The 18,628-nt window shown below is 37.2% G+C and overlaps 1 protein-coding gene across 15 annotated transcripts in view; it reads left to right on the top strand.

Moving 5' to 3' along the window:
• DCBLD2 (discoidin, CUB and LCCL domain containing 2) overlaps window positions 1–18,628 on the top strand; it is an 803,840-nt gene that overhangs the window by 745,789 nt on the left and 39,423 nt on the right. For all 15 annotated transcript variants that reach the window (XR_010409667.1, XR_010409722.1, XR_010409603.1 and 12 more), the window contains 6 exons: window positions 9,191–9,242; window positions 11,705–11,777; window positions 12,094–12,227; window positions 13,883–13,923; window positions 14,782–14,997; window positions 15,978–16,102. Coding sequence is in view for 11 of the 15 variants with exons in the window: in XM_064587077.1 (XP_064443147.1) it covers window positions 9,191–9,242; window positions 11,705–11,777; window positions 12,094–12,227; window positions 13,883–13,923; window positions 14,782–14,997; window positions 15,978–16,102 (641 nt within the window). In the remaining 4 variants the exon portion in view is untranslated. The remainder of the gene's footprint in view (window positions 1–9,190; window positions 9,243–11,704; window positions 11,778–12,093; window positions 12,228–13,882; window positions 13,924–14,781; window positions 14,998–15,977; window positions 16,103–18,628) is intronic.

Here is an 18,628-nt window from a genome sequence, read left to right as displayed (position 1 = left end):
GGCCGCAAGGGTGGTTCAACATCTGCAAATCAATCCATGTGATACACTACATAAGTAAAAGAAAAGACAAGAACCATATGATCCTCTCAAAAGATGCACAAAAAGCATCCTTGAAATTGAAATTTTTATTTAAGAATTGAAAAAATATGTAGACCCTAGAGACATCCTAGACATCCAGACAACCACTGGTGAGAAGGTCTATTGAGAGAAACTCCTAAGTTACTGCTGGTCTTACTTAGAGAAGCAAAACCAGTTACTCAGAGGTCCAGAGTCAGTAAGTCAGATATTTTTATCTAGTATAGTAATAAAGTAGACTGACATTTTCATTCTAAAATGTTAAATTAAAAACAACATTTACCACTGGACTTGAAAGATAAATTTTATAGGTGAGTAATCCAAATACCTGGTTTTGAATCTGTTCACCATTAGCCAGTTTCTAGGGAAAACACAACATTTGTAGGATGACTCTGGGAATAATGTTTAAGTTATTTTAGTTATAGAACAATGAGCTCAGAAGACCTATCTGTATTTGCATTGAAAGCTTCAAATCCTTCAAGGCAGCCCCTATTTGTTATGTGCCATAAATTGGTGGGAGCGGATGTACGTGTCTCAGTGTACACATGCAGCTGAGAAGTGATAGTCAATACTTCTTTTGTAGAACATGACATCATCACTTAAAAATTAATGTTAAACCTCTTTATTTCCGATTTTACCAGTCCAGAATCTTGTAGTGGTCATGCTTTTGTATGTTTGTGCTTTTTTAGTCAGAAAAATAGTAAATAGTTTAAAATTTCATATGAAATAAAATGAGCCAGTGTAAAAATTAATGAGCTTTCTAATTGGAATTCACAGACACTTGTTTATTCATTGCCTGCTGACCCCTTAGAATCTGAGAACCATCTGCTTACAACTTACGAACAGCTGAGCCTGGGAACTATTCCTATTTGACAGGATTGTTTTTGATGTATATTAAGTTATTTATTATTATTATGTTCAATTAGCCAACATATAGTACATCATTAGTTTTTGATGTAGAAAGGAAACAGCAAAACTAAGAGGCAACGCATGGAATGGGAGAAGATATTTGCAAATGACATTACAGATAAAGGGCTGGTATCCACGATCTATAAAGAACTTCTCAAACTCAACACCCAAAAAACAAATAATCAAGTCAAAAAATGGGCAGAAGACATGAACAGACACTTCTCCAAAGAAGACATACAGATGGCTAACAGATGAAAAAATGTTCAGTATCACTAGCTATCAGGGAAATATAAATCAAAGCCACAATGAGATACCACCTTACACCAGTTAGAATGACTAAAATTAACAAGTCAGGAAACAACAGTTGTTGATGAGGATGCAGAGAAAGGGGGACCCTCTTACACTGTTGGTGGGAATGCAAGCTGGTACAGCCACTCCAGAAAACAGTATGGAGGTTCCTCAAGACGTTAAAAATAGAGCTACCGTACGACCCAGTAATTGCACTACTAGGTATTTACCCCAAAGATACAGATGTAGTGAAAAGAAGGGGCACATGCACCCCAATATTCATAGAAGCAATGTCCACAATAGCCAAACTGTGTTAGGTTATTTTTAGAATTAACACCAGTAGTTTAAAAGTTTTCTGATTGCTACCTTCTTTAACAACATTTTTTTGCCAAATACTTTCCATTTTTAACATCTTACATTAGATTAAATCAACTTGTAAATGAAACAGGGCAGAATATAGAACTACTTTCTAATAGAGTCCAGATTTCTGTAACTGGTTGTTTTGATTTTTTGTTTTGTTTTGTTGGGTTTTTTTTCATGGGATGCTTTTGGTTTTAAAAATAGAGCATGAGTTACTTAAGATTGTTTGCTACCTTAATTATACAGTAATTTTATAGAAATCTTTTTGTTTTGAGTACTACATTTAGCTAGGTTTCTATTTTTAGTGTTTCTATTGTGTCCCTAATTTTTCTCGTTGTTATTGTCAAACATTTTAAACTCTTAAACTATTAAGTAAGGTTTTATTAATGAAGTCTCAGCTTACATGCATATTTTTAGATTTGTTTTTATTTACACACAAATGAGTATGTATTATGTTTGTGTAATATACATACAGAAAAATATGGTTTTTGGTATCAATTTGTAGAAGAAAGGTGCTGACCAATGAAGTATTAACAATTTTGCAGAAAAAGAGCACTGAAAAACAATCTGTTAAGAGAGTGTTAACCCAAAGAGGTGATTCAGTTTGTGGTTTAGAATTTATTGCAAGTGACAGATAACCTGAAGGGCTTTAACAATTTTAGTGTTTTGTATGTGTTTCAATTTTAGTGAGTTAAGGATGTTGTGAGGGGACTGAGTTCGCATTTGTGTAGTGTTTTATGTTATCCAGTGACCTGTTCTTTCACTGCTGCTCTTACTAATGTATTCATTAGTGCCCTAGATACTGTGTAGGTCACAGAAGAATATTAATGTTTTATAATCTTTTAATATTCTTAATATCTTACATATTTTATATAAAATCTTAGATTTTAATATCTTATACTGACTTTTAATATTCTTGTATTTGTTTTTTAATGTACATATACAGGAACTTAGGTATGAAGAGGGTTTGATTCATCATATGTACCTTATAGCCTGACTACATTGTTAGGCAACTGAGTCATGCCTGCATCATCCATAAGAAAGCATTGACTATTTTCATCTGAGATCCTACTGTAGACTCAACTTCCATAGATGGCATTGTAATATTTCTAAGAGAAACTTAAAATTTCATCTCTACTCTCAGTATGTAAAAGGAGAGAAGATATAAAATGCCTCTTACAGTAGCTGTCACTGAGTAAATGTTACTTAACTCTGAATCACAATAAATTATGTTCTATTACATATGTAAATTTCCTTCACTAAATGGCAGATGGTACAAATTAATACCAGGTTCCTATTATGGAAACAAGGAATTATGCCCAAGGTCACATGGTAATATTGGCTGGAGCAACAAAATGAATCTTGTCCTGCATCCTCTAGGACTTGAACAAAGTAGCTATCACACATTTTCAGTGCAAGGTTGCTGACAAAGTGTGAATTAGGAAGGCATGACTTCATATTCCTTCAGGCTATGGGGAATTTGTTAAAGAATATTAGAGTAAATAAAGGAGAAGAATATGCCTCGTCTTCATTTATTTTCTTCTTGGGTTAAATAAATATAGTAACTTATTGTACTTCATGCTTTCTTGAATTAGAATAAATATAGGCACTCGGGCTTCCTCCTTTAGAAGTGAATGGCTTCAACTGGATAAAAATTATATCCAGCAGCTAATATAGTCAGTGCTAACATTGCTGAGAGTTTTTTTAATTCATTCAGTAACACAAAACAGAGTATTGGGGGAAAATCAAAATCTATTTCAAAATTCTGTAGTCTCAGAAATAGCCAGTGCTATCAATCAAAAATATTTCTGAGATAGTAACCAATATGCTATTTTTTAATTGATTTGTGAACTTATAAAATATTTATCATACTTCTGTGATGTTATGGGTTAACATTAGATGTCATATTTAAATAAATATTTCATGGGGCAATTATAAAGTTTCCCAGCCTATGCAGTTATTATGTATTAGAAAAATGTTTACTTGTACTTAAATTAAAAAAAAAACTTGTGCATAGGATACTGATTATGGCTGATAGTAATATTACTAAGTTGGGAGCTATCTTAGAATATCTGATGTTGGTGTTTTCATTAAGAAAACCTTGAAATCTTTCGTCCTGTTGTTGACTATTGGTTTGCCTTTGTTTTTGTATTTTCTCATAGTTGTCACAATTACGTTATTCTGCCTTCACAACCCCACCTGAAGCCTGCCTCATCTAGAAAGCTTTGTAGGGTTAAGGAAGGCAGCAGATATTAGGGAGGCTCTTAGAGAAATTATAATTACACTCACTTTGGGTTAGACTGTACTGCTAAGACTCGTGTAGAATCTACACTATGGATGCCAATTCTCCTTCGTGCTGCACAAGGAAAAGAATAGAACACCAGTCAGCTTCAGCAGAACCCCTGAGGGCATTCTGCATCCTACTGCTGCTACTCTCTATGGCCCAGAGCACCCCAATGAAGTACACTGTATGTTTAGTGTTTTGTGTAGTAATATATTTGTTATAAATACTCTTTTTTTATGTATAATATTTGATTAAGAAAATTTTTTAAATCCCATACAGACGCTCTTAGTTGAGAAGGGAGTAAATTATATACTGCCTTGCACTTTGAACATACCACTGATTTTCTGGCGTTACAGGACATCTTCCAGTGGGTCCACTGTGACAATTCACTTGACAATGAGTACTTTATCATTACTTACTATTATAATCACTGCCTAAGCACTTTACATAAAATAAGTTCATCTTTTAATTTGCTGTGGCCAGAAACCTTAGCATTGTCTTTGAGTCTCTCCAACTTTATATCCATTAGCCACTTCTCAGAGTCTGTATGTACATATATCCGCTTCTGACCACATCTCAACACCTCCGCTACTGCCACTCCCATTCACGTCACCATCTACTCCTACCTCAGTTATGGCAAGAGATTTTTTTGCTGACCTTTCTTTCTGTCCTTTCTCCCCTTCAACCTACTCTCAATCCAGTGGTGAGTATGATCCTATTAAAATGAAGGTCTCATCTCACTTTGTTCAATGTCCTTACCTCCAGGATCCTATAGGAGATGGCTTCTCATTCCTCGTCTGACTTCTCTTAATTGTCTTTCCCTTGTTTCCTGTGGCAGCAAACATGCTAAGTGTGCTTCCTCTGCCTATTCTGTGTTATCCCCACACATACCTCACTCCCTCACCTATTTTAGAGTTTTATTTACCTGCCACCTTCTCAGTAAGGTCTGTCCTGACTGTGTTACTTAAAATCGCAACCCCTTAACTTTTCCTACCTGTCTTTCCTTATTTTTTCTAATGTGTTTATCACCTGCTAACAATATGTCTGTTTCTCATTCATACTGTTTTCTCTTATCCCTCACATAGGGTACACTTCCTATATGCAGAGATTTTTGTCTGAGTGTTCTTTGCTTTATCTCTAGTACCTAGAACAACACCTGGTCATAATACATACTAAGTATTTGTTGAGTGAGTGAATGAACAAATGAATAAACAAGCAAACTGCCAATCCCAGCCCTTTTTCCAGGCTTTATTTTTCCCTCAAGGCACATGTGCTCTCTATAAAGGAAGGGTGTTACTGCTTTTGTGATAGCTTCTTTTTCTTCATTTTTAAAGTTTTTATTACAGTTTTATTCTACCGTACATTTCACCTACTCAAAAGATACAATTCATTGGTTGTCAGTATGTTCGCAGTTGTGCCGTCATCACCATAGTCAATTTTAGAACATTTTCATCACCCCAAAAGAAGCTCCGTAGTCACTGGTGGTCATTCCCCATTCCCTACCCCTTAAATCTCTCCCTCTCCAGTCCTAGGTAACCACTAATCTACTTTATTCTCTATAGATTTACCTATTTGGGATATTACATATAAATGGAGTCATACAATGTGTGGTCTTTCGTGGCTGGCTTCTTTTTACTTAGCATGTTTTCAGAGGTCATGTTGTAGCATGTATGAGTACTTCATTCTTTTCTGTGGCTGAGTAATATTCCATTGTATGGATATACCACACTGATCCATTCATTAGTTGATAAACATTTGTGTACAGGTGTTTGTATGGATATACATTTTCATTTTTCTTGGGTATATTCTAGTAGTGGAATTGCTAGGTCATATGGTATCTATGTGTTTACCCTTTTCAAATTAATTAATTAATTAATTATTTTTAAAGATTTTTATTTGAGAGAGAGTAGAGCGAGAGACAGAGATTGAAAGCATGAGCGGGAGTGAGGGGCAGAGGAAGAGGGAGAAGCAGACTCTCTGCTGAGCAGGGAGTCCAACGTGGAGCTCGATCCCAGGACCCTGAGATCATGACTTAAGCTGAAGGCAGACACTTTGACTGAGCCACCCAGGCACCCTTACCCTTTTTTAAGAAACTACTAAACTGTTTTCTAAAGCAGCTACACCATTTAAAAATCCCTCAAAAAGTGCATGTGGGTTCCAATTTCTTTTCTCCACTTCCTTTTGATTCTGGACATCCCAGTGCGTATAACGTGTTATCTCATTGTGACTTTGATTTGCATTTCCCTGATACTTAGTTATGTTGAGAATCTTTTCATGTGCTTATTGGCCATTTGTATATCTCCTTTGGAGTAGTCTATTCAGATCCTTTGCTCATTTTTAAGTTGGGTTGTCTTTTTAAAATCAAGTTGGAATAATTCTTTATTGGGTACTAGATCCTTATCAGATTATATGACTTGCAAATATTTTCTCCCATTGTGCAGATTATCTTTCTCTTTCATGATAGCATTCTTTGAAGCACAAAAGTTTTTAATTTTGATGAAATTCAATTTATGTATTTTTATGTGGCTACTTATGTTTTTTTGGTATCATAGCTAAGAAAACCGCTTAATCTAAGGTCTAGATTTACACCTACAGTTTCTTCTAAGAGTGTTATAGTTTTGGCTCTTAAATTTAGATCCCCTTTACTTTTTGTATGGGATCACAGGTAGGGGTCCAGTTTTATTCTTTTGCATGTGGATATCCTCTTGTCCCAGCACCATTTGTTAAAAAGACTTATTCTTCCTTCCCACTGAATTGTTTTGGCATCCTTATCAAAATCAGTTGGCTTTAAATTTAGAATTCATTTCTGGACTCTCACTTCTGTTCCATTTGTTTTAACTTTTTATACATTGCTATCAGAAGGCTCTGAGGCAGATGGTTTCTTTTGAGCTGTATTCATCCTGCCTAAGCTGTGTTATTAGCTGGGAGCCTTGTAGTAATAATGGTTTTCTGGAAGGCTGTTTACTTGGGAAAAGCTTTCAGGAAAGACACGTTTTAAAGCATCTTAATTGCAGGCTTGAGGTTTTCCTTGCCTCTGTGGAGTTATAAAGCTCAGTATTTGTAATCATGATTTTCTGTCTTTAGTCTTCTTGGCTTTCCTCATAGCTGTCCATTTTGAATTCCTATTTTCCTCCTAGGGACCTCTTTTGAGCCCCCATGGAATTTGAAAGCAGTGGTCAAGTGAGTTGCATACATTTGCATGGACTTAGAATAAAACCCTGTCCTGATCAAGTATATCTGTAGTTGACCAGCATTCCAGCATGTGGCCTGAAAATAATGGGGCCAGCTGGCAGTCGTCTTGTGGTTTTGAGGCCACGTTGGACCACACAGGTACCTTTGCATCCCAGGCTATTAGATTGCCAGGAATAACCAGGGTATAGGTGATTTAGTATGTCTGCTTTTCTCTCAGCCAGGTAGTCGTGAACCCCTATCCAGGTGTATTCTCTTAAACTCCTAAAACACAGATTTAATCATCATTCAAGGGCCTGTGGTGTATTAATCCATTAATCATGTAATTGCTCTCAAAATATCACTTTCCTGTTGGTCTAACAGTTGTGCTGAGTTCTTCCAAGATACATTTCATTTGGGTGATAATCATGTACTTTCTTCAGAATTATAGAATAATCCATTCATTATCTATGCTTGCTGTGGTGGCCATTAATTTAATGAATATTTGCAGGGTGCCTGGGTGACTCAGTCGGTTAAGCATCTGCCTTCGGCTCAGGTCATGATCCCAGGGTCCTGGGATCAAGTCCTGCATCGGGCTCCTTGCTCAGCAGGGAGCCTGTTTCTCCTTCCGCCTGCCATTCCACCTGCTTGTGCTCTCTCTCTCTTTCTGACCAAAAGAAAAAAAAAAAATTAACTATTTGCATGCCATCAGTGTGCTAGGATCCTGTGGGGTATTATCTCCTCAGTGTATTGTCACCCTTAGCACACTTGTTCGGCCAGGCATTTATATGTGAAATCACTTACCTTTGGGATTGCCTTATTAGGGCCTTATAGGTTTACCTCCATACAAGTTAGTCCATGATTGTACTTAGCCAAACATGCTAACAGTCACAAACTGTTATTCATCCATTTATTCAATAAATGTTGAATGAAAGCCTCCTGTTATGCCAAATGCTGTGATTGCTGCTGACCAAACAAAGGTGAGGACTGACAGCCTTCTCTGTCCATAGACCAGGCATCATAAAATGATGTTGCTTAGAATCCTACAACTGCATTAGTGGATTTTTCTTACATAACACTTCGTACTTTGAGAACACGTAATAGTCACCTACTCATTAAAACAACCAAAAAAATCTTAGGTGCCTACTATGTGTGAAAGGTGTTTGACTTGTGAAGATGAGGAACAGCTTCTGTGAGGAAGTGACAGTTAAGCCAGCAAGGCTAAGGGACAGTGGAAAATCATTCCATAATCGAGAGGGCAGCATGTGCCAGAGGGACCAAAGGCGGCTAGTATGGCAGGAAACCAGCACAGGTACAAAACAAGACTGAGACAGGACCAGGCCGCCACTTTTACCCAGCTTACGAACTAAGTCTTAATGAAACAGGTTAGCTCTTATTCAGATTTGATTTCTAGATAGAAATGTTGAGTTTTAGAGTTCCTTCTTATTTAGATCATTGTTTCTTCAACTTTACTGTGCTTAAGAATTAACTAAAGGACTTGTTAAAGCAGATTTTTGGGTCTCCACTCCCAGAGATTCTGTAAGTCTGGATGGTGTTCAAGAATTTGAATTTCTATTAAGTTTGCAGAAGTTGCTGGTGCTGCTGGTCCTGGCCTTCCCGTTTTTACTTAGAAATATATTCCTAGATTTTCAGTATCCTTTCAGTTCCTTAGAGTAACAAAATTAATTCATCTGTCTTGTCATTGTTTTCCTTGTGTATAACTAGTAAAGGATCATTTTTTAGTTATGTAATTATTTTTCTTTTTTCAGGAGCTGTATTTTATAGAAGTTATTTTAAGTCTATATATTTATACTTACCTGTGTACCTTATGTATGTGTGTATATATGTATATATGTACACACAGGACTCTATGAGGTGATGTGGTAACAAACCGTATTGGAGAGGCATAGCCCCAGAAATCAAGATACTTAAAATCAAAAAGAAATCATGACTAACAAAAACTTGTAAGAAGTTACTAGTCCTACTTTGACAGCTGTTGAGATTTAAAATTTAGAACAGTATCATTTGGGATTTGGAAAGAGTTGGTGTTTCAGAAAGAGTAAGCCTACGTATTATTGAATCCGTTTTTTATTTTTGTTTTTCTAGATCTAATTACTTGTTTAGACACTGCATCCAGTTTTTTGGAACCTGAGTTCAGGTATGACGATATTTGTGACTTTTTTTCCCCTTAAATGTTACTCTTCACTACTCCATCATTATTCTTATACACTTAGGTTTAATGTACATTAATATATGTGTCACAGGTGTGACAGATAATCATTGTTGTAAGACGTCAATAAATTAGAGCTTATTTAAAGCCATTGAGTTACCATATTTAAATTTTGCTCTAATTGTAGCATTTGGATCTTCTCTATAACGAAAGTATAATTTCAGTATACTTCAAAAGTAGAACTAGTTGCTTTTCAAAATCTGGCAAAACTGCTAATGAAGTTAGAGGAGCTAACTTTTTTTTTTTCCTCAAAAAAGGGAAGAGAACGATTTAGGCTATGACAGAATTCTTCAGTGTTCTTGCCCAAGCAGCATTTCTGCTACTGTTTGCCTGCTTTATGTCCTTGTCTCTTGTCTGGACTGGGATTCCCTTCTATTTGATTTTCCATTTCTAACCTTTGCTGGCTTTTATTCTGCCACTCACATTGCTGCCAAGTTTCATTCTAAAATAAATGCCTGATCATTCCCCTACTTTAAAATCTTCAGGAGCTCCTTATTATTAAGACAAAATGCCATCCAGATTTCTTAGCCTAAGTTTCAGGATCCTTCCCAGGTAGTCCTTGGATCATTTTTCCAGTCTCATCTTATGTACTTATGGATTTTTTTTTTAAGATTTATTTATGTATTTATTTTAGAGAGAGAGGGAGAGAGTGAGCCTAAGGGGGGGGAGGGTCAGAGGGAGAAGCAGACTCCCCACTGAGCAGGGAGCCCGATGCGGGACTCGATCCCGGGACTCCAGGATCATGACCGGAGCCAAAGGCAGACGCTTAACCTACTGAGCCACCCAGGTGCCCCTGTACTTACGGATTCTTGACACTGCTCTGAGCTCTCAGAACTTTTACCCGGAATTGCTTTACTCCTCTCTGCTTGGCAGCTTTATTCTCATCTTCTAAGACTGGTCTCACTCACCTCCCCCCAACTTGCTACCGTTCCTCAAAGAGCAACCTTTATTTTGTCTTCAAGTATAGTTCTCTGTCTGTGGGATGGGTGTGCTCGTCAGCACTTACAGAGGATCCCGGTGAGCCGAGGTGACTCTGGCATCAGTGTCTGGCACACAGCCCTGCCACCGGGTCTTGGAGCCTCTGCTCTCAGCTCCAGCATCCCCACCCACAGGCAAGCTGCCGTTTGCTCTTGCCTGGGCCGCTGCGCCGCCAGCCCACTGAGGTCTCAGCTTCTCCTCAGGGTTCCTTCCAGTCTCTTTCTTCTCGGGAGCCCGAATAATCTTTTTCAGAAATGTGTGTGTAAGCCTTAAGATCCTTTATTGACTTCCCATTTTTACTTAGAAATATATTCCAGACTCTTCGCCCTAGCTCACAAGGCTTCTGCACGATCTGACTCCTGCCCACCTCTTCAACCGTCTCTCAAACTACTGTTACCTTTTAGTTTTACAGTATCACTGTACTCTGCCTGCACTGGTCGTCCCAGTTGAAGACACACACAGGCCACCTCACCTCATGGGCACACTGTTCCGTCCATTAGGCTGCATTTCCCTCCCTTCACTGAGGCTTTGCTTCCTCAGAGCCCCATTTCCTGACTTTGGCAGTGCAGAGCCCTGTGTAAGAGCATCGACTCTGGAGCCCATATGCCACTTACCAGTTATGGGACCTGGGCACACTGTTTCTCAGTTTCCTCATCTGTAAAATGAAGATAATACTAATACCTACCATTAGGGTTCTTGTGTGGGTTCCTGAGGTACTCAGAAGGCCGCCTGGCACAAAGTAAATTTGCTGAATGTTTGTGTTACTTTTATTAAGCTTGCTTCCTCTGGGTTATTTCATGGAGTGTCTTTTCTTCGTAGAATCATAATCTGATTAATGACTCATTGAAGTATTAGTTTAATGTCTTCCCCCTGACCTCTGGAGCGTAAACCCAGGGAAGACTGGGCCATATTTATTTGGTTGATGTTTGTAAACCCAATACCTACCACAGCCCAGCACTCAACAGACAACATACTAGACATTTGGGTAAATGTGTTGAGTGGGTGGGTGGGTGAGTGAGTGAATACATGACTGAATGCCAAACATTTTTAAGTCACATTTGATCAGTAGTGGGTTGGTGAAATAAATTGTGGTTTATCCACAAAATAGAATAGCAGGTAGCTGTTAAATATGAATAGGTCTTATAGTAAAAATATGTCTGCCATTCATTATGAAGTAAAATAAAGCAGTATGTAGAATATGACACAGTATTTTAAATATGTGGGTGAAGATGTTTTATATGGATGGATGGAATAAAGTGTGAAAGGGCTTTTTAGAAGTAGTGCTTCTCAGGGTAGTGAGATTATAGTATTTGAATGAACTGAGAAATGAATATGTGATTTTTTGTTGTTGTTCTTTTCCCCCAGTAAGTACAGAACTATTTTATACCCTTTAACTTGTTTTTATTTCACAGTAAGTACTGCCCAGCTGGTTGTCTGCTTCCTTTTGCTGAGATATCTGGAACAGTCCCTCATGGATATAGAGATGTAAGTCTAAGTAACGTAGACTTACATTCAAGCTGTGATAGAACTTTTCATTTTTTTAACTCCAGAATATGTTGATGTACCTTGTGTGTATCTTTCGTCTCGATTTATTTTCTAGGAAGTATTTCTTTTTATCATGGATGTGATGTTTTATTCTTCTTCTTGTGCTACAAGTCTGTACTCTGTTACCACATCGGTAATCCTGTGTTTACTGAGAAAACTGCCCCGGTCAACTCATTTCTTGAGGAAGCCTAAGTGTCTTGTTCATAACTTATCAAAAGAAAATTAAATACTAATCTTTTGTTTTTCCTTCCTCAAGTCCTCGCCCTTGTGCATGGCTGGTGTGCACGCAGGAGTAGTGTCAGACGTTTTGGGTGGCCAGATCAGTGTTGTAATTAGTAAAGGTATCCCATACTATGAGAGTTCTTTGGCCAACAACGTCACGTCTGTGGTGTAAGTATATATGTTATTGGTCATATAAGGAAGGGTGTGGGGCAGGGGTGGGACAGCAGCTAGTTAGACCTCAGCAACATCACTGTTAACGGCGTTCAAGAAATAACATTTGTGTGATTAGCCCTCCCATTTTTGTGTGCTCCTTGTCCGCATGTACTGAAGAGGACAGGCAGGGTTGCACCGGGAGTCATTTAGAAGGATGATTTGTTCTTTTCTGAATGTTGAAAATGTCTAGAGTAAAGCTCTAAAAGTCTGTGGCCAAATTTTTACTGCATTTTAAAGAGTAGAAGGCATAACTGCTCTGTTTCTTACAGCCAGTGTGACCTAGGATGGATTGAGGATAACTGAAATACTCTTGAATATAAATTAAATTTTGACGTAAATCAGAGGTAGTCATATTATGAATCCTCCTCTCCTCCAAAGAGAATATTTGAAGAGTGTATTTTTATAGTCACTACAGTGATCTGTTTTATGAAACATAGACTAGGCATCAAAAGCAGGAAAAGTTGAAACATTAAATAGAAATGTAATACTTGGAATCTGTTTTAGTAAATCTTGCCTGTCACATGGGCTCAGTCCTCTAGACAATACTAAGCCTAACTGAAACCAGCTTCTCTTCAGAGGTTCTAGGCCAGTTTTCATTCAGAAGATGAGAGCATGATCCATATCCATGACTGTGATAAAATAGGAGTCACCAAACTTTTCCTGTAAAGGACCAGCTAGCAAATATATTAGGCTTTACGGGCCACCCGTCCCTGTCACTTATTCTTTCTTGGTTTATATAAGACTCTTTAAACGTGTAGAAACCATTCTGCGCTCACTGGCCATGCAAAACAGGCCATCCATGAGCGAGCTATCATTTGCCCATCCCTGGTATAGAGTTAGCAACCTTTCCTTCTCTTGGTTTCTTCTAGATGATTTTATGCAGACCTTATCATTCCTTTCCCCTCTTCTGCCTTTAGAAATAATTTTTTTTGTCAGTTCTTTCTTTCATACTTTAAGAAAAAAAGAAGGACAGGTTGCATCCACTTGTAATAATGCTTTGAATGTTTTGTGCTAAAGCAGGAGCAGACACTGATGATTTTATCCCCCCAGGTTCTTTAGAGTCCTTGGTAAACTGGTCATGTGTCCCATGGCTCCATTCTCCCCAACTGCATTTACTTGCCTGTTACTTTGAAATCCAGATGCGTGTTGCATTGTAACACTGAAACTTGTTCTTAGCTGTTTATATCCTATAACAGATGCAGTCTCTCCTGTTTGTAGCCAGCTTTTTTTCCCTTTACCCCCAGGAAACTTAAGCCTCATTCTCTGGGAATTACAGTGTACTTGCAACAAAAGCAAATGATGCAGAGGAGTTTGAGGAATGAAAGATAAATAAGTACATATTAAAGGTTACGTGGGCATACTTGCACATTTCATGTATGAAACAGGCACTAGATACTTGTAGAAAATTGTTTCTGCTGATTTCAGAAGTTGTTCTGCTTTGAAATGAGACTTTTTTTGGCTAAGAACAGCATCAGTTGTCAAATATGTGGCCATAGAATATCCTTAGTTCTTTATACAGTAAAACAAAAACAGAAGAAAAAGTTTTACTAAGACAAATATGGGGAAGTCAATATATGAGTGTCACCAAGAACAACTTTTCTGTCTTTCAGGGGACACTTATCTACAAGTCTTTTTACATTTAAGACAAGTGGTAAGCCTCTCATGGACTTTATAACTTATTATAATTTGTGTAATAGTTAATATTTTATAAACTATCATGCAATATGCCAATTGCTGTTTTGTTTTGTTTTGTTTTGTTTTGTTTTGTTTTGTTTTTGCACCTTCCTATATGTCATGATAATATAATGGATGGAATAAATTGGAGGTTTTATATTAATAGGGAAATGCTCATGTAAGCAAGGAAAGTTACTTAGGAAAGTTGATTTTTTAATACGTCTGAAGGAGTAATTAATTCAACAGATAATACTTATTGAGTGCCTTTGATTTGTCAGGCACAGTCCTGGTGCTAGTGAAACAAAAGTGAGCGAAAAGAAACAAAATCCTCCTTTCTTGGAGCTTAAATACTGGTATTGAGAAATTGACAGTAAACAGTGGATAAATAAATTACTACATATGATATACTCTTTATAATATTATAGAAGGTGTAGAAAAATAAGGAAAGAGGATAGGCAATGCAGGAGGGACTGGTCTGGAGTTTTAAGTGGGGTCACGGTAGGGCCTCGTGGAGAATGTGACATCTGAGCAAACACCTAATGGCAATAGGGAGTGAGTCATTCACTGGTCTGGAGATAGTGTCCCAGGGAGAGGATAATGTATTGCCATTAAATTGATGGTTATTGCTTGTGAATAAATATGTATGTACATTGCCTGATGAGACACAAAGACATGGACCCAAGAAACATTTGCCTACTTTTGAAATTCCTCTATTACAGTATATTACTAGCATAGTGTATGTTAATTGCATGTACAATAGAAAGTTTCCATTGAGCAAATAATACAGATTGTGAATTTTTATCTGGAAACCAAATTACTGTCTTTTTTCTTTCAGGTTGTTATGGAACACTGGGGATGGAATCTGGTGTGATTGCTGATCCTCAGATAACAGCATCATCTGTGCTGGAGTGGACTGACCACACAGGCCAAGAGAACAGCTGGAAACCCGAAAAGGCCAGGCTGAAGAGACCTGGGCCTCCTTGGGCTGCTTTTGCCACTGATGAGTATCAGTGGTTACAAATAGATCTGAATAAAGAAAAGAAGATAACAGGTTAAGAGACATAATTTTCTAGAATGATTTATAGTTCTGATTTTGTTTGGAAACCTGATGACATCTAAGATTTTCATAGAAAATTAGGTCACCGCAGATTTAATTGTATGGTTTTAAGTTCTCTTTACTGGTGTTAAATATTCCTGAAGGTTTTATAAAACGTGGCCGAGGAAAGAAGTTGGTATTTGATTTTTATTAGCTTTTCTTTTTCATTGTAATAAGATTCTTTAAAGGTAGTGTTTCAATTAAGTGATCTTGACATTTGAAATAACCATCTCTTAGAGTCATTAAAAGAAATTTATATTCAAGGAGTTCATTTTAAGTGCTATAAATAATATTCTTCATGTGCTGAATACAAATTTATTTGGAGCAGTTTATCAAATGGTCAGAATAATTTATTAGAATTGGGTTAGGTAATTTTGTTAAAGATTTATTTTGATATGGTACTGGAAAAAATAATTGTTTTAATCCATTCATTCCCAGGGAGTCATTGTTACTTGGTAGGTGAGATATATTTTACAGTGATATGAACACAAGCTGTCAAAATAGAATAGTCCTTTCCTTATGTGCACCCATAATTTTTGGCACTTTTTTTTTTTTTTTAAAGATTTTATTTTTTGAGAGAGAGAATGAACAGTGGGAAGGGACGGGGTGGGGGGGGAGAGAGAGAGAGAAGCAGGCTCCCCGCTGAGCAGGGAGCTCGATGCGGGACTCGATCCCGGGACTCCAGGATCATGACCTGAGCCGAAGGCAGACGCTTAACTGACTGAGCCATCCAGGCGCCCTAATTCTTGCATCTTTACAAGGGAACAAAACCAAGGATTTAGTTGCTGTTATAATGAAACCTTGCACTTAGAGATGGTAACATGCTTTTGGCAAAAATGTTTTAACAGTGTACTTTAGGTGTTTGTGCTTCAATGCTGAACAGACTTTAGGGATCAGACCATGTGCACTAATGAAGGCAACTTTCCATTCCCCAGGCATTGTAACCACTGGCTCCACCATGGTGGAACACAATTACTATGTGTCAGCTTACAAAATTCTATACAGTGATGATGGACAGAGATGGACTGTCTACAGAGAACCTGGTGTGGAGCAGGATAAGGTAAAATGATTGCCAGGGTATTTTAAAAAATGGGCCTTTGCCAAGAATCACAGAAGCTCTCCTGTGTGATGTTCAAGTTAGCTATCATTTGGTCTTTGTGCTCTTCTGGTTATTTTAGGCTGTGTTGGTTATTAGCCTTACTCTTCTAACTATAGTTAGGAAATTCTCAGTGGTTCTAGGTCCCTTTTGGTGATTGTTAACATTTTTAACTCAATTGTTTAGGTACTTTATTAAAATATTCTAAAAAGGAGGGGTACCTTGCTGGCTCAGCCGGTATAGCATGGGACTCTTGATCATGAGTAATGATCAGGGTCATGAGTTCAAACCCCACGTTGAGTGTAGAGTCTACATGAATGAATGAATGAATGAATGAATGAATGACTAATTTTCAGTAAGTGGTGATAACTTACTAAAAAAAAAATTCTAGAAAGGAATTTGTAATTTCTTGTCTTAAGTTTTTCTTGTTAATCCACAGAATGATGGAGAGCCTAATTTGTTCCCAGATTTCTTTTCTATGTAGACAAGGGGGACAAAAGACAAAAGCTAAAGGCAAAAGTGCATTATAGTGTTGGATATAGACTTGAAAGGTCATTTCAAGATCACCTTACCAAATTTTGTCTTAGAAAACTTCTGTTTTTTCCTACCTGAAGAATTTCCTTAACTTTTGTGTTAATTATCAAATTGTTGTTTTGGTTAGGAGACAGTGATAATGCAGGGATGCTCCAGAGCAGATGATAAGGGGTGGGGAGTAGGGAGAAGTGGCTGTCCTCTAGATACCACTTTCACCCAGGCTCCTGGCCCATGATCCACCGCAAGACCTTGTAACTGGGGGAGTCCTTGTCCTCGAGGAAGGTAGATTTCTTCTTATCTAGAATTGAAATTATAAGCACAAATTTTTTTAATGAAACTTCCCTGAGTTTTGTTTCAATTATATGATACTATCTGTTCTCTATCATATATACGATTTGCTAATATATCTTCAATTACCACTTTTCTTATCTCTCTATTCAGAAAACTCCAGGGGCTCCTTATAATCTGTCATATGGATCTAAACTCTTCCGTTGTTATTCAAGGCCTTCTTCCCTCTCTTCTGCCTGATATCACATGACCTTCATCTGTGGTGAGGCTCTACCCATTGAAGTAAATAACAGTATTGTCTTTATACCTATCTTCCTTCTGCTTAATAACCCCAAACTTGGCTGCTTTTTACTCTGGACACATCCATACTTATTTATAGAATATTTATTATACTTGTGGAATATAGTTAATTTTTTAAAATTATAAGAATTATTCATGCTTATATTATAAAAACATCTAGCACCATTGAATTATGTTTCTGAAAAAGACTCTCTTTTGCTGCATTTTTTGAAAGATAATTTCATAAGGTATAGAATTCTAGGTTGATGTTTTTCCCTCCACACTTTAAATCTGCTGTTCCACTGTTTTCTGGTTTGCATTTTTCCAGTGAGAATTCTATCTTTCATACCTTTGTTCTTCAGTATGTAATGTGTCTTTTTATTCCTTAGCTGTTGTTAAGATTTTCTTTTTATCATCTGTTTTAAGCAATTTGATTATGATGTGCTTTTGTGTAGTTGTCTTCATGTTTCTTCTGCTTGGGTTTCTTTGAGCTTCTTGGATCTGTTGGTTATAATTTGCTTCAAATTTGGAAAATTGTAGGCCATGTTTTCTCAAATTTGTTGCCTCCCTAATTCTAATTACATGAATATTATGACTCTTAAAAGATGTCTCGCAGTTTACTGATGCCCTGTTCATTTTTTTTTTTTTTTAAATCTCTATGTTCTAGTTTGGAAAATTTTATTGTTTTGCCTTCAAGTTCACTAATCTGTTCTGTAACATCTAATCTATTAATCCTATCCAGTGTACTTTTATCTTCAGTGTTGTACTTTTACTTCTAGATTTTCAGTTTGGGGCTTTTAAAATTTTTTCCAAGTTTCTACTGAGCATGTTTACGCTTTTTTCTGCCCCTAAAACATATGGAATATATAGTACCTCTTTTGATGCCCTTATCTGCTGATTCTGTCTACTTATGTGTGACATGTGGGTCTTTTCATGTTGATGGATAATATGGGTCATATTTTACATACCTGGTAATTTTTTATTGGTTGCCAAACATTATGAACTTTTACATTGTTTGGTGCTAGGTTTTCTATTATTATTTATCTGATTTTGAGCTTTATTCTGGGACATGGGTTACCTGGAATAATTGGAATTGTTTGATCTTTTTGAGGTCTGCATTTTAGCTTTCTTAGGCAGGACCTGAGCCGCTTTTAGTACTATTTTTTTTCTACTGTTAGTACTGTTCCGAGTACTCAACCCAAAGTCTCATGTATTATGAGTTTTCTCCACGATATCTGTCGGTAATGTGAACTGTTCCCAACCCTACCTAGCTCTGAGAATTGTTCTGCTGGCTCCTTTCCAGCAGTTCTTTTCCCATCCACAGATGGTTTCTTTACATGCAACTGAAGATTTAAGGGGAAACCCCCCTACAGATCCGAGAAGTCTCTT

The sequence above is a fragment of the Mirounga angustirostris genome, unplaced genomic scaffold (genome assembly GCF_029215605.1).
Source record: "Mirounga angustirostris isolate CCGP_5_RB_7025 unplaced genomic scaffold, mMirAng1.0.hap1 SCAF_1, whole genome shotgun sequence".
NCBI classification, from domain to species: domain Eukaryota; kingdom Metazoa; phylum Chordata; class Mammalia; order Carnivora; family Phocidae; genus Mirounga; species Mirounga angustirostris.
This window is presented reverse-complemented; position numbering and strand designations above follow the sequence as displayed.